Raw genomic sequence first — 14800 nt, forward strand, 5'->3', positions numbered from 1 at the left:
CCCTTTAGATGACGAGTCTGAACTTGTCCCTGCGAAGTTTCTTCGTGGGGGCATCAATTGACGAGACTTTCTTTTTAATACCATTCATGCTTTTCTGACATACCCATCTTCCTCTCTCTCTGCTCTCCGCTTGTCAGAGCTTTTGCTAAATCCACATTTGACGCTTTTCATAGATCGCAAGTGTCTCACTATCTACAGATCAAGCATTATCATCTTTATAGGCGATCATGCCCCCTCGTGTCGAAGACTGGTCGGACTCGGACGACGATGACGCTGTCTCCGAAGTCGAGACCTCCGTTCTGCTGGGCATACCAGACGGTGCGATGGAGGAAGAAGGCGACGGCGTAGACGCCGCTGTATCTCGGATAGGTGGATTACCTGTACGGTTTTCAACACCATGTACCCCTGCCCCCCTTCACATTCATAGTCATATCTATACTCATGTCGTTAAAATATATCCTCTTTGTCTACCTTTTTACGCGCGATCGCGTGCGATACTCTATGGTGCGATATAGGCTCTGCTGCCGACGCCTGAACCTGCGTTCGAATCGAGCTTTTGTGCGAACTGCGTGTGTCCGATGCCGCTGCTTGTGCAGATGTGGTGCCCGTTCGAGGACAGTCCGTACGATCGTGCGTTATACGTATGGGGGTGTCCGAAAAGAGGCTGTCAGAGACAAGAGGGCAGGTGAGTGAGTCCTTCCAAATCCCTCTTTCGTTGTCCCGGATTACACATCCAGCAAATTTACCTGGATATTGGACCTAAACTCATTGGACTTGGTTTTGTAAGGACAGTGTGCGCGCGTGGAGAGGACTGAGATATAACGCTAAGTATGCCGAGAAACTTCAACGGAAACAAGCTGCCGCTGCTGCCAAAAAGGCAAAACGCGAGGAATCGCAAAAGGCTGCAAGTGCTACACAGAAAACAACGTCGAACCCGTTCTCGGTGCGTGCAGCTGTTGATGCCTGCTTCTTATTCTCCTGACGAAATGGCTCATAGATGAACGGCGGCGCAAACTCCACGGCAAACCCGTTTTCGGTGCGTTGATATCCTTTCTACGACTTGTTCTATCGTGTCATTGACCTGATGGGCCGTTAATCCTGCTAGATGGGTGCGGGATTTGCGTCGAGTACCACAGGATTCGGAGACAACATCTTCGGCGCGGAGGAGGCGGCCACCAAACCCGAAGATAGCGCGCATGAAGAGGCCGATGCTGATGTCGAGGCCGAAGAGCCACCACTCAGCGACGATGAGTCCGATTCTGCATCTACCTCGTCCTCGACAGAGTCTTTGGTCGTCGCCTTGACCTCGACATCGATCTCTGAATCCCCCTGGAAACCTGCGCCTTGGTACCCAGCACAGTATCTGTCGACGGCCCCAGAATACTTGCCTCCGTCAACATTGAAGAAACATGCGGACGCGAAGAAGCTCGGAGAATCGTTGGAAGACGATGCGGCGGAGGGAGGGAATGCGTGGACTGCAGAGAAGTATGAGAATTCGATGGATACAGATCCTGTTTTCGACAGGTTCAACGGGCGGGTGGCGGCAGAGCCGGAGCAATGTGTCAGGTAAGTCAAGAATTGCTTTTAAGTGTGCTGATTTTTGTTGAGGTGCTGGGGTATTTATTCGGCAGGTATGACCTAGGCGGGACACCACTACTCTTCTCATCCGACAAGACGTTCGAGAAATTATTCCCGCTGCCTGGACAGGATCCCAAGGTGACGATTATCGGGAAGGCGGACATGAAGGCAGGGTCGGCGCAGAAAAGGGAGTACGACTCTTCGCGCGTGGGGGAATGTTCAAAATGCCATTCGAAGCGGGTGTTCGAGTGCCAGCTCATGCCGAACCTGATCAATGTGCTGAAAGAGAAGGAGGGTGGTCAGGCAGAGAACGGGCTGACGGACGAGGAGCGGCGGAAATTGGTGGAGAGCGAGCTGAAGGGAGGGTCGAAGGAGGGGCGGGGGATGGAGTGGGGTGCTGTGCTTGTGTTCTGCTGCGAGTCGGACTGCTGTGTGGAGAGCGAGAAGGGGAGCAAGGACGGGTGGTTTGAAGAGGTTGTGATGGTGCAATGGGACGAGTGATATGCAGAATATGTACGGCGACTTGTAGAACGAACGAACGTGTGTTTCGGGCAAAGTCGGGGAGCGGGCCGGAATGTTGTCTATCAGGGGCAGCGACGGAGGCAGAACGTCGGTGACCTCACCGGCACCGTCGACCGCGTCTTTCTCTCCTCCGATCGCAGCATCAGCGCGTTCCCAACAGCGAGCTCCCTCACAATTCCCGTCCGCTCACCGTCACAGACGTCGAGCAGCCATGCTTTCCTCCATGCTGGCCGTCTCCCGCCCCGCTTTCTCTGAGAGCGCCCTCTCCGACTCAGGCTCGCTCTCGGGATTCGATCCCCCACCGCCCCGTTTCCCCCACACGCGCGCACAGTTGTCGGCCATCGCACGCCAGTACAAGCTGCCAGACAGCTACGACTCCGACGCGGAGGGCGACGACATTCCACGCGTCTCTGCACCACTCGTTGCTAGGGTCGTCGTCCTGCTCGACCAGGAGCACGAGGACGAAGTGAAATCTCTGCTCAAGGATACCTTTGGTCACATAGACGACGAAGCAGTCAGTCTCTGTCTGATTTGACTTAATATCGTCATCGTGCTGATTTTCAGCATTTTAGCTCGAACAACATGTCCTCGACCTCATGCATAAGCACCGCGACGACGTCGCCGGAGTTCCTTTCCTATTTCTCACCCCAAGTCGGAGACCTATTTCGCGACCCTCTTCCCGCGCTTCCTCTCACTCTGCCCGTCTTATACAACGCCCGGATACCCCAAACTCTGCCCCTACCTCTCCCCTCATCCATGTCTTCCGCAGACCCCATACGCCTATCACCTCTCCTCTCAGTACCAACAATGCACCCGGAACCTCCTACATGACCGCACATTCCGATTCGCCCTCGGCTTCCCCTATTCAACAATACATCAGCATGCCTCAGGCCTATTCCCAATTTGCCAGCAGTCTCCCGTCGTCACCCCTATCGTCACCCCGTCTCAGTCTTAACGCAAAAGCTTCCGAGTTCAGACCTCACCCTCGTCCCCTCTCGGCCGCGTCCTCAAACCCCGCGTCCTTGTCCCAACTCAGGGGAGACACACCCTCTCCCGATCTGTGGGCGCACCCGACGTTGAGGCCCACCTCCAATCTCGCCATCGCGGCTCCCTTGGTTCCCGACACAACACTTCTGTCTCGTTCCGGAACCCCAAGCTCACTCCGTGCTTCCATTCGTCCGGGAGAGCAAGATGACGAAGAAGACCCCTTCGACCCCTTCGCCCACAAGCATCAGCCACATAACTTCCATCCTATAGACGTCCACGGGTATGGTTCCTGGGATGAGCTTCCAGCGACCTATCCCGTTGATCCGTACGGCCCGTCTGCGCAAATACCGTTAGAGCAAATGTCGCCACCTTCCTTCGGGTCACAGCCATCTCAGGACAGCAGCGCAAGCATAGATGCCGATGCTAATGAGATGCTTACTGATGGCATGACGCCTTTCGACGTCCTGTCGTCTGTGTTCGGTGCGTCTCTGGCACCCTCCGAACTCGAGGAGGCGTTGGCCAACAATGGCTACGACTTTGAACGCTCTATGGCTTGGCTCGTGGACCGTACCGCTCCGCCACAACCGCACGGGGCTCGAGGAAAGATGCAGAGCATGGGTAACAGAGTCTCGCTTGTTTCTAGGGACGGAGCGTCCGGGTTCGTGCGAGGAGGAAGAGCCGGCTACGATAATGGAAGTGCCAACGGTAGGGGTGCCCCGCGATACGTGAATGGTCGACCTGCCCAAGGCGGAAACAGAGTCTGTCGTTATTTCCTCGCTGGAGAGTGCCTGAGGGCAGACTGCCGGTTCAGGTAGGCTTAATAAAACACGTCTCTTCCAGACACCGTATTAATCGTCATTTCACAGCCACGATCTTGAGCGTGCACTGTGCCGATTCTGGTTGCGGGGAACATGTGCGAAGCAGGAGAACTGCGAGTTCCTGCATCATCTACCAGAACAAGTCGACGTCAACAGTCTTGCCTCTGCCATGTCCCGCACCGAGATCTCGAACCACGAGCCACAGCCGAGCAACAGTCCACCACCAGAAGAGTTCCCATCCCTGGGCTACGCAAATTCAGGTGATCAAATGAACCGTGGTGGCTACTACGGTCGTTCGGACAGGACGAACTACGATCCAGGACGAACGAGGTTCGCCGCAGCTGTCAAGAAGCCGGCGCCGACCAATCCCACCCTTGCCTATCAGCCACGGGACCAGGCGACGTTGGCTGCTCGTAGACAGGCGATGGGCAGCGCTGCTGAACCTCTGCACCACCGCACGGCCATCATCGCACCCAAGCCCTCTCCGCGCCTCAAGCTCCGTCCACCGACCCTTTTGCCCACGCTTCCCACGGGTGAGACTATCAACGACCTGTACATGAAGTACCGTTCTCGTGCGCTGCAGCTCGGTGCTGCGAGGAATGCTTGTCTTTCTCGTGCTGCGGACGCGTGGCGCAGAGGTGACGGTGCGGCTGCGAAGAGGTTCAGCAGGGAGGGTCACGACCTGAATACGAAAATGGCCGGGCAGATGGCTGAAGCCGGGGCTACACTCGTCCGTGAGAGGGCGAGGTTGGCGGAACAGGCTGTCAAGGCCAGAGATGCGAGCTGGTCGGACGACCCGAGCGATAGGACGAGCAGGGGACAGATTTGCGGTGGGGGTTTGGGCGTCGTACTGGGTGTGGCGAGGGCGGACTCGGTTGGTGATAGAACGTTGAGTCCGGAGGAGAAGATGGAATGTGTATTGGATCTGCACGGGTTGCATTCCAATGAAGCGACAGAAGTGTTGGAGAACTTTTTACTCGAGGTGAGGATTCTGGACCTTTCATCTGGAATGGTGTATCGCTAACGCTTCCGTCCAGCTCGAAAGGGAACATTTCTATGGATTAGGTGAGTTCTTTCTTTTCGTGTTTTCAGATCTTGCAAAGTGCTGACATCCTCCTGCAATGCTACACAGCTTATTTGGTCGTCGGTGAAGAGAAACATACGGGAACTCAGGATGTCGCCCGTGGAGCGTCACGCGAGCGTCTCGCCGCTGGCGTGCGCGAATGGTTGCACAGGTGGGGATATCCATGGAGCGAGCGTGATGGAGTGATCTGTGTCGACCACCTCACACACTTGTGAGGTGGCATTCCCTTGCTTGGATTCGATGGCGGGCGGTTCCGCTCACCCGGCTATAGACGATAAAAGGGACAATATTTCGCGACAGGTATCTTTTCCACCCTTCCATATTCGATATTATTGGGGGAGATGGGTTTTGATGTTTTCACTGGATGCTTCTGCGTGTGCATACAAGAGTACGTATGCATTGCCGCTGCTTTTGGTTCTGTCGTTTGTGTCGTTGGAAGAGGATGAAGAATTGTGTATATACTCTTTGTAACAGTAGTCGCTGTGGCCACAACCTGCAGCCACCAGAAAAATGTGCCATAAATACATCCGTATAGTTGCCCCTCTCCATCGCATGCATAGCCCTGTCCCATATGGAGTTGATGATGCGCTGATGCGCAGGAAGAACCGGTTTGTTGGCAACAGTCGCAGGAGACGAGCGGTGGCGGCGTAGGGTTAGGGCTTGACTGCGCCACAGGCAAGCAGACGGCGTTGACGCGTAGACGGTCCATCTGTAGGAACCTATGCCTAGTTGACGGACATGAAGGCGTCGTTATCGTCGTACTCGGAGTTCCCTTGGTAGCTGTCTCAAATTGTCACAGCTTGAGCTCGAGAAGGACGCTGCTGATTGATCCATGGTCTGCTCCGTTGGGTACACGCACATCTGAAAAGCCTTATCGAAACGGTCGGCGAAGTGTATCAAATCGCAAGGGCAGTGGAACCGCATTTTGTTGTACAACATCATCGGACTTCCTTCGTACAACATCCGACACTCGAGCCCGCTCATCTCGACACAGAGTCGGAAGCTGGTTAAACTGCCTCCTCATCGTCCTCGTCTCCCGACACCTCCGCGTTCTCGGCGCTGGCCTTGGCCATGAGCTGTGCGAGGTCTTGTTCTTCCGTGTCCGAGACGGCCTTTGGCTATATATATCCAATGTGAAACAACGCAAGCGGAAGTGAAGTTGAGTGAGTCCAAGGATGAACAATGAACACTGGCGAGACGCACCCTCATCTTGATGACAAGCGACCCGCCCTGATCTTCGATTGTAGCTTGGATAGACTCGATCGCGCGTTCGAGCCTCTCCACGGCGCCAAACTAAACGAACAGATGAACACGCCACGCAACACGGTTTTGAAAGAGAAAAAGGACCGACCTTATCAGTCGCGTTCGTACTCAACACATATAGCGGTGGTGCAACGAGCTTCGCCTTGATCGGCACCTGCTCCGTCGAGCTCCTCTCTCCCTCCCTCAATGCCTTCTTGATCGCGTCGATCCCGGCGGGCGTGTAGCATGTGAGCTCGATGTCAGCTCGGAGTTTGATAGGCTGAGGGGTCAGACGACGGGCGATGGTCTGTGTGAGGAGTTGGTAGGTTGCGGGTGGGAGCGGAGCAGGTAGGTTGGAGAAGACGGTGTCGGCTTCGCTGATGAATGTACCCGCGATATTCCAGGATAGGCAGGAAATGATGAGCTAGGTGGTGTAAGATAAGATCAAGAGGGACGCACGTAAGAGCAACCTTGAACGCATCATACGGATGCGCATACTTCTTGTTCAAAGGCCACGCAATCTGCTCGTACAACTTCTCCAACCTCTCCTCCTCGCTCGATCCCGCCTCGGCGCCTTCCGCGACCTCTGCTCCCTCCGCCGTCTCTCCTCCTTCAGCTCCAGCGCCATTTGCCCTGGGAGGTGCACCACCCTTAGGGCCGCGCTTGGACTTTGTTTCTCCGGACTTGGCGGAGGGATCAGAGGGGTCAGCCGCTGCGGGGTCGTAGGACGGGAGTTTGGTGGCGACATGGCGGAGGATGGATGCTACCGTTTTAGATTTCATGTAGCGTTCTTCGCATTTGGTGATGTCTTCCGGGGAGACGCGACGTTTTGAGAGATCGATATAGCCTGTGCGAAGCAAAGGGAAGATCGAGAAGGTTGAAGGAGCGTGAGCGATTGGTCGGAAGAGACGTGCGGGTGGCAGAGGGAATGTAGATGGAAGGGGCAGGATGCGAAACCTTACCTTTTTCCTTGTCCACACGGAGGACGACGACAACTTCGTTACGTCCGACACGGATGAGTTTTTGTATAGAGCGTATACGACGACGGGAGAGCTCAGACAGGAGGATCATTCCCTCGATATTGTCGTACTCCAACTATCCGCCCAGCCGTACCGATCGATTCAAGGATTCCGCGTCGCGCGCATCGATGTATAAACGAGCGTACCAGCAGACATATATTCTCAATGAGCGACCAGAAGCGACAAATCGAGGCAAAAAAGGACAGACAAGCTTGACATAGGCCCCCATCTCCGCTATCTGTCGTACTTGGACCATGACGAGCTCGTCCACCTCCGGGTAACGCTGTTCGTAATACCGCATCTTCTTTCTTCGACTATGAGTGTATTACTTGGAGGTAAAAGCCGATGTGTAGGCCAAGGGATGGTCTTCGGTCGGGGGTGGTGATGGGTGGAGGGGAAGAGTCAATGAATTTCGCTCCGAACACTTGGCGCGATTTTTCGGCTGAAATGGGATGGGTGGCGACAATGATCGAGTGGGCCACAGCGTTCGTGCGGGCCGCGCGCGAGTGGTTGACCGTTGTGGCACAGGTGGGAGCGAGTGATCTGTGTCGACCACCTCACACATTTGTGAGGTGGCCGGCTATAGACGATAAAAGGGACAATATTTCGACAGGTATCTTTTCCACCCTTCCATATTCGATATTATCGGGGGCGATGGTTGTTGGCGTTTAAATGGATGCTTATGCGTATGCGTACGAGTGCAGCACGAGTACGTATGCATTGCTGCTGCTTTTGGATCTGTCGTTGGAAGAGGATGAAGAATTGTGTATATACTCTTTGTAACAGTACTAATCGCTGTGGCCACAACCTGCAACCACCAGAAAATGTGCCATAAATACATCCGTATAGCCCTGGTCCATATGGGTTTGATGATGCGCTGATGCGCAGGAGTTTTGTTGGCAACGACGAGTGGTGGCGGGGGACGGATGATGTGAGCCGTTGCCACGTGAGCCGTTCAGGGTCTTGAAATCGAGGGGATCATGCGCGGAGACACAGCTCCTTGTGCGTTGCCCCCTCAGTTATCAGGGCCGCTCACAGCAACTCAGCTCTTGCTATCTCGTCCACCTACACACTCAACTTTTCATCTTTTGAACGACCATCATCATGTCCCTTCACGACTCTCAACTTGAACCAGGAATGGATAGCAGACTACGCGCGCACTCCATTGACCTCTCGCTCGAACTCGAACGCCAGCTTGACAACGAATCCCTCCCGCCCTCTTCCCCCAGAACCGACCGTCCACAATCGTTGGACCCACAGGTGCTGTCGACCATCATCATCAATCTACGCACGAGTCTCGCAGAGGTACAGAACGAGCGGGATGCGCTGTCGGCTGCGTTAGCGGAGTCTCAGAGGAAGGAAGAGACGGCAGAGGCCGAATTGAAGACGGTGTCGGAGAGACAGGCAGCCGTCGAGGCTGAGTTGGAGGCTTCCAAGCAGAAGAATCAGGATGATGCGGAGACCCTCGCTATGCTTAGAAGCAAGGTAGAAGAGAGTCGGTAAGCGCCTGAACCTCTATCAACTGCTATAACTCTATCAGTGGTCGTATGCATGGCATTAACCGTGCCCTCATTATCTCCGCTGTTATAGACGAGGCCTCATGCGCTTGCAGACCGAAAACCGTAGAATGAGCCAAACGCCGCTCGATCTCTCTCGAGCTGGTCTGCCGTCCTTTGGTGGTCCTGGCTCCAGCAAACGCGCTTCGTTCACACCCCTCACCGGTTCATCAGTCGCACGTATGCAAGCTCACAGACGTATCTCTTCCGTTTCCGATTCGACTTTACACTGGGCTCCCGAGTCTTCCAACGCCGACCCCAACTCCACCTCCCCGAACTCCCAAGTCATCACCCTGCCAGACCTCTCTTCCAATCCCGCCCCTCCCCCTCCCTCTTCAAGGCGATTCTCCGGTCTGTTCGGGCGCGCTGCTCCCATTGACCCGCTTGACTTGTCGGCTGCTAAGCCAGGAGCGACGAGTGCGGAGGTCGAGAGTTTACGTCAAGAGGTCAGGACGCTGAAGGCTGCTCTCGAGGAAACGCGGAGCGAGCTGACGGAGAGCAACGAGGCCAAGGAGGCTTCAGAGACGTGTGTCAAGGCACTGCGCGAATTCATCGCAGAGAACAATGTCGGTCCGGACGCGCACGCCTCTGCCGCTGGTCGTACCAGCAACGATGGCGGGTCGCGGGCGAGCATCAGTAGCAGCGGTGCTGGAGGTGGGGCCAACGGCTCCCTCTGGGGTTTCAAACTTTGGAGTACGGGGTCAGGAGCGGGCACACCGGTGCATGGTAGCGAACCGAGCATGTCGCCAAGCTCTGAACGGAACGTCGTGCCACTGCCCAAAGCGCATTCTCAGCCGCCGATGTACTCGCAAGGGGAGCCTCTGACGAAGAAGCTTGGTGGGTTCTTTGGTAATCGGATCAGTGGTGGTGGAGCCGCTGCTCCTGCAGTACCGAGGCCTATGAATGGTGTCCAGGAGCCGATGTATAACGGGTCAGATACGTCGTCCGCAGACGAGTCGGTGCCGGTCAGCCCTATCCTCGAGCACACACCCACGAACATCTCGGTCGGCGTGAGGAGCGCGGGATCTGGCCTGGATGAAATCGCTGGGAGTCCTGACCAGAAGACTATGGGGGTAGGCAGGACCGTGGAAGTTGCGTTGTGATTCAGGAGGGGGAGGTTGGACTGGAAGGATTTACAGGATCACGATATGATTTCTCATGCTACGGGATACCCATAGTACACACTGACCGACATGACATGACCTCGCACTCTATGCTTTCTGGATTGTACATACACTGAAGACTAATACTCGCACCTACATACATATACCTAGAAATATCAAATAATACGTTATATCACTGGCAGTTGGTGTTGTGTTGGCCAGGGCATTGCCAGGGCACGTCGTGCAGAAGTGCCTCCGTGTTTTTGACCTGCTATAAATCGGGCAGGAAGATCTGCCCCCGAGCCCAATGACGCGAGCGGACTGTTTAGCTGTTCTCCAGGGTATTTCAGTCAGCGTTGCACACGCATTGTTGAGAAACTTCGAGCGAGGACGCCCAGGTACTTATGCGGACGATGTCCCATGCAGTTAGTGTGTACACAAGAAACATGTCTGATTGAAGCGTCTGAAACCCCTCTTACATCTCGATGGAACAGTTTGTCGAGCTTCTGAGCCGGCAACGCCGAGTCGTTACAAGCGGGACTGGGTATCCATTCGAGTTCGTCTGGCATACAAAGGCAACTCCACTTTGTTTTCACGTCTACGCACACTCCCGAGCGGCAATCAGTGGCTTAGACAAAGATGCAGGGCCCCGCGGCGTGGGTATAAACGTCGTAACGCATAGTTTGTAGAGGGTAGAGCCTTGCATCATCCAACAGGGGTAAGTTGCCACCCGGCTAAGTATTCGAAGAAGACAGGTGAATGCCCAGTGGTCAGCAGAGGTCTTGAAGGAAATATTTCCTACGAGAGGGGGTGTATGTAAAAGGTTGTAGTGGACGCGGGTGCATCCTGTCGATCTGGGCAGAAGGCGGAGCCATTTGGGCTTGATATAGCAAACGGGGAGCCCTGCAGACCCTGGCTGAAGCCACATAAAGACTCGAACCCGACGAGCCGTCAGACTTCTCCCGAACAACCATGTCCTTCTCCCTCGCGCCCACAGGAGACGCAGGTACTCCCGCCTCTCTTTCACCAAAACAACGTCGGAGGAGCGCTGCTTTGAGCTGCGCAGAATGCAGAAGGTTCCCTCATTAATGATCTTCCCCAATTCGGAAACACGTGGCTGATGTCAGATGTCTGTGAACCGACAGGCTAAAGCTCAGGTCCCCCGTGCCTCTTTCTTCCCCCGTTGTCCTCGAATGCTGACATCTCTTCATAATTGCATATTGCGTAACTTAACAGATGCAGCCGCGTTTTCCCATGTACGAGCTGCGTTAAGAAAGGTTGTGGTGCTATATGCCCCGATGGTAAGTCCGCAAATCTGCGTACTAGTTAGAAAGCCGTTCATTTCAAACCATGTTTGGTAGGCTCCCTCACCACTGGCAAGGGAAATCGGTATGTTTCTGTGTCGAATCTAAAGGTCTGCTCTGACGGAAGAGATGATCAGCTTCATACTTGCAAACACCGAAGTCCTACATGACAAGATAGGTCAGTTAGCTTCTCGCGTGAGGCAATTGGAGGACGCTTTAGGCGAGCAACACGCCCTCCATTCCACCGAGCGTCACGCCCTGCTCGCGGATGATTTGTTGCAAATCAAACGCCCTCTCGAAAGAGAACTCAAGAAGGAAACATCAGGCGAGGAGGAACCTGAAGCGGCAGAGGTCATTGACGCGGTCGGATCCCTGTACGCCGACTTTGCTCACTCGTTTCGCATGATGTCGACTCTAACCTTCTCTCAGCGCTATATCCCGCACAGGGAAGACCAATTTCTTTGGGCAGACTGCTAACTCTTGGGTGCGTCCTGTAGATTATCGGAGTGCATGCATCACCATGATTTATACGAGTGTTGCAGTATTTATTACAGGTATGCCATGTCGCTATCCCCCTGTCATCGTACTCATTTCAACATTGTTCAGAACGAGGAAAATAGTGGGGACGAGGAAAGCAGCGCGAGCCCTGAGCTCCCATTGCCGTATGACCTACCTTGGCTCAGTCATACGTTCCCATTTACGCAAAGTGTTAGTCGGACGGCGCAAAATGTGCGGAGTATCCTCTTGAGCTATCTACCTGAGGCTCCTCAAGCCCAAAGATTGGTTGACATATATTATAATAATGCTGCTTGGATGTGAGTCTATGTCTACATCCTGGCTCATAATTATCTTAATCCTTGCTGTCCAGGTATACACCGATGTACAGAGATGATTTCCAGGAAAACGTCTTCAACCGAATATATGAGCCTCAGCCCCTTGCAGAGCCCGATCCTATTGAATGCCACCGGTCAGTCACTTTTAGACGACGAATTCACAAAATCTGACTTCGCCGCTTAGGATTGGTGCAATGTACTTGGTTCTTGCACTCGCAACTCTCGTTGACCTCGAGATGCCACAGCAATCGCACGATGCTCACTACTATCTCCAGTTAGGGCGAGCAGCCTTATCTGTGGACTCGATATTTGAGGGTCAATCCACAATCGCTCTACAAGCGTTGGTGAGGAGGTTCACTACTCTCGTCTGTCTTCGCCTGCGGTTCTGACTCCCACTTTTAGTTGATGATGGCACATTTCATGTTCTGGTCCGATATTGACGGTCCTCGATGGGCTGTTATGGGAATTGCGGTCAAATTGGCTCACAGTGTGCGCACTGAATATACTCAAAGCTCAGGGAGACATGCTTACCCAAACCCCCCATATATTATAGTGCGGTCTCCGTAAGTTCTTGTTTCCGTTTTACAGACCGTTGGCTGCAGAGATGAACACATGGGTATTCAGATCGAGACAGCGGCAGATGGGGTCTGAGTGCAACTGAGACGTTTAGGCGAAGATCTCTCTTCTGGGAGCTTTATGTGTACGACAGCTATTATGCTTGATTGTTGCCAGACTGGTGCTGACGGCCTGTTTTTGCTTGCAGTTATGATTCTTGGCAGGTTTGCTTCCATTCACAGGGCTATTTCTCATAGCGAGTCTGATTCATCTGTCCAGAGCTTAACCTATGGCAGGCCACCTTCGTTTTCCTTGATACATATAGACACCCAAATGGCACACCAACCCACGAAAAACGACCAAGGCGAAGAAGAAATGATATGTATGTCACTAGGATCTCCATAAGCTCGAGCCAGTCTCATTCGCCGACCCAGTTGAATTGTGGAAACACAAATTCTCTTCTCAATGTCTCAGTGTTGTTCACGACCAAGTATTCGGCGCTAGAGCACCGAGCTACAAGGTGCTCCAGGAGCTCGACCGGAAAGTACGAAACTTTCCGACACCTCCATCCTTGCAAGTTCCCGGCTTTGGGGGACCAGTTGTTGACGCAACACCGGCACCCATATCTTTGACCATGCAAAGATATATCGCTTTCGCAATCCGGGAAATTAGTCTGTGTTTCCTCGTGTTCCCTAGTTTCGATTTTACTGACCCACCGATATCCACAGCACTTTTCTATATGCATCGAGGTTTCTTTGCTCGTGCATTGGAGGACAACGCACAGGATCCTTTGGGGAGCAAGTTTGCGCCGTCCGTTCTGGCGGCGTATAGCACCGCTTGCTCCTTCGTGGCATTGATCAAAAGCTTGTTCTCCCAACAGCCAGCCTTGACCGAACGGATGTGGTTTCTGTTCACCCACGTATTTTCTTGTGCCGTAAGTCTCAGCATATCATATGTTCTTGGCCCTTGAGCTCACGCTTCTGTTGTCCAGATTGTCCTGAGCTCGATACCGATCAAGTGCCCTTCGATGGCTCTCGCACGCTCGGCGCTCTCTCACCTCGATTCTGCACTTCAACTTTTTGAACGAGTGGCCGAAAATCCTCGCGCAGTAAGGGTTCTGGTGAGTAGAATATCAGTATCTCCTACGATGATGTGAGGACTTACGAGGACACATCAGCCTATCCTGCGGAAGCTGCGCGAACGAGCGATTGCCTCCATGCAGGAGTTGCAGATGCGCCACCCCATGACACCCTCGTCAAAACCACCCATGAATCCGACGCTCAAGAAGGAAGACGAAGAGCTGGCCACTCTTGGAGGCAAGACACGACTCGTCCACCGCGGTCCGACATCTGCATCATCCCCATCGAATACCGCATCCCCATCCTCGAACTCTGCGTCCCCGCCACCGCACTCTGTATCCCCACCATTGACCGCAGGACATCGACACGTACGAACTCCATCGATTGCTTCGCAGGAAGCAACCTACCCTCGTCCAGACCAGTTTTCGCATACACCCCACGTCGCGGCAAATCAGCAGACTCCAGCATGGTCGACGTATCCTCCTCCTTCGGAACATGCTCCAGCATACAACTACAACACATATAACTTCCCTCCACAGCAATGGTCGCAGCAGCTACCACCCGCGGAGGAGTTCGCATACAGCGCCGCTCACGACGGGGCGATGTCGATTGAGATGCTGGCCGATCAGTACGGCGTGACGAATTTTGACTACTCAGCATCGATGTCGGTGAATTCATATTATGGACAGTCAGGATCGGACGCTGGTCTTATGATGCAGAGCCCCGGAGAGATGCAGGCCACGCAGGACCCCACTGCTGCGTGGCAGAGTCTGGTAGCCCAGTTCAGTCATGTATGAAAGGACTGATGGAGATCCATATGTTATTTGTATATTCTCCCCCGAGTACTTACTCTGTAGAGCATTTTCCTTGTGTTAGTGGTCACCTTTGCGATGGTTTTCTCCTGGGTCAGTTCGTTTACATTTCTCACTGATGTTGCATGGTGATGTCTGGTCAGGCGAGTTGTATTGCATCTTGGAAGCCGTGATACGTGTTAGCCTGTATTTTACCTGATACTGCCTCCGTCTCCGTTGATATCTTCGCCGATGAGCAATGCTGTGGGTTTTGTTGAGCTTCTGCGACTAAGGCACTTGAGAAATGGGCTGTTTCACACAATCACACG

At 53.8% G+C, this 14800-nt stretch overlaps 5 protein-coding genes across 5 annotated transcripts; 4 read left to right on the plus strand and 1 right to left on the minus strand.

Annotated features, from left to right (window-relative positions):
* Positions 1-227: 227 nt before the first annotated feature.
* STEHIDRAFT_135381 (uncharacterized protein) lies at positions 228-2079 on the plus strand (the record flags this gene model as incomplete). The annotated part of the gene is made up of 5 exons (XM_007310568.1): positions 228-380; positions 516-685; positions 793-943; positions 1106-1566; positions 1632-2079. 5 exons carry the CDS (start codon positions 228-230, stop codon positions 2077-2079), a joined length of 1383 nt encoding a protein of 460 aa, XP_007310630.1.
* A 232-nt stretch (positions 2080-2311) lies between these two features.
* On the plus strand, positions 2312-5204 carry STEHIDRAFT_162929 (uncharacterized protein; the record flags this gene model as incomplete). Its single annotated transcript, XM_007310569.1, has 5 exons — positions 2312-2614; positions 2673-3898; positions 3954-4887; positions 4943-4970; positions 5038-5204. 5 exons carry the CDS (start codon positions 2312-2314, stop codon positions 5202-5204), a joined length of 2658 nt encoding a protein of 885 aa, XP_007310631.1.
* A 792-nt stretch (positions 5205-5996) lies between these two features.
* Positions 5997-7551, minus strand: STEHIDRAFT_68245 (uncharacterized protein; the record flags this gene model as incomplete). Its single annotated transcript, XM_007310334.1, has 7 exons — positions 5997-6107; positions 6193-6282; positions 6341-6608; positions 6691-6786; positions 6961-7078; positions 7194-7326; positions 7459-7551. 7 exons carry the CDS (start codon positions 7549-7551, stop codon positions 5997-5999), a joined length of 909 nt encoding a protein of 302 aa, XP_007310396.1.
* A 747-nt stretch (positions 7552-8298) lies between these two features.
* STEHIDRAFT_172753 (uncharacterized protein) lies at positions 8299-10110 on the plus strand. The gene is made up of 2 exons (XM_007310570.1): positions 8299-8749; positions 8841-10110. Exons 1-2 carry the CDS (start codon positions 8355-8357, stop codon positions 9907-9909), a joined length of 1464 nt encoding a protein of 487 aa, XP_007310632.1. The 5' UTR covers positions 8299-8354; the 3' UTR covers positions 9910-10110.
* Positions 10111-10636: 526 nt separating this feature from the next.
* Positions 10637-14698, plus strand: STEHIDRAFT_105646 (uncharacterized protein). The gene is made up of 18 exons (XM_007310571.1): positions 10637-10985; positions 11055-11066; positions 11146-11210; positions 11271-11298; positions 11351-11587; positions 11643-11697; positions 11756-11767; positions 11820-12028; positions 12082-12180; positions 12231-12390; positions 12449-12535; positions 12600-12609; positions 12671-12746; positions 12810-12825; positions 12881-12983; positions 13036-13535; positions 13593-13721; positions 13779-14698. Exons 1-18 carry the CDS (start codon positions 10882-10884, stop codon positions 14475-14477), a joined length of 2601 nt encoding a protein of 866 aa, XP_007310633.1. The 5' UTR covers positions 10637-10881; the 3' UTR covers positions 14478-14698.
* The last annotated feature ends 102 nt before the right edge of the window (positions 14699-14800 follow it).

This window comes from Stereum hirsutum (genome assembly GCF_000264905.1).
Source record: "Stereum hirsutum FP-91666 SS1 unplaced genomic scaffold STEHIscaffold_20, whole genome shotgun sequence".
Classification (NCBI taxonomy): domain Eukaryota; kingdom Fungi; phylum Basidiomycota; class Agaricomycetes; order Russulales; family Stereaceae; genus Stereum; species Stereum hirsutum.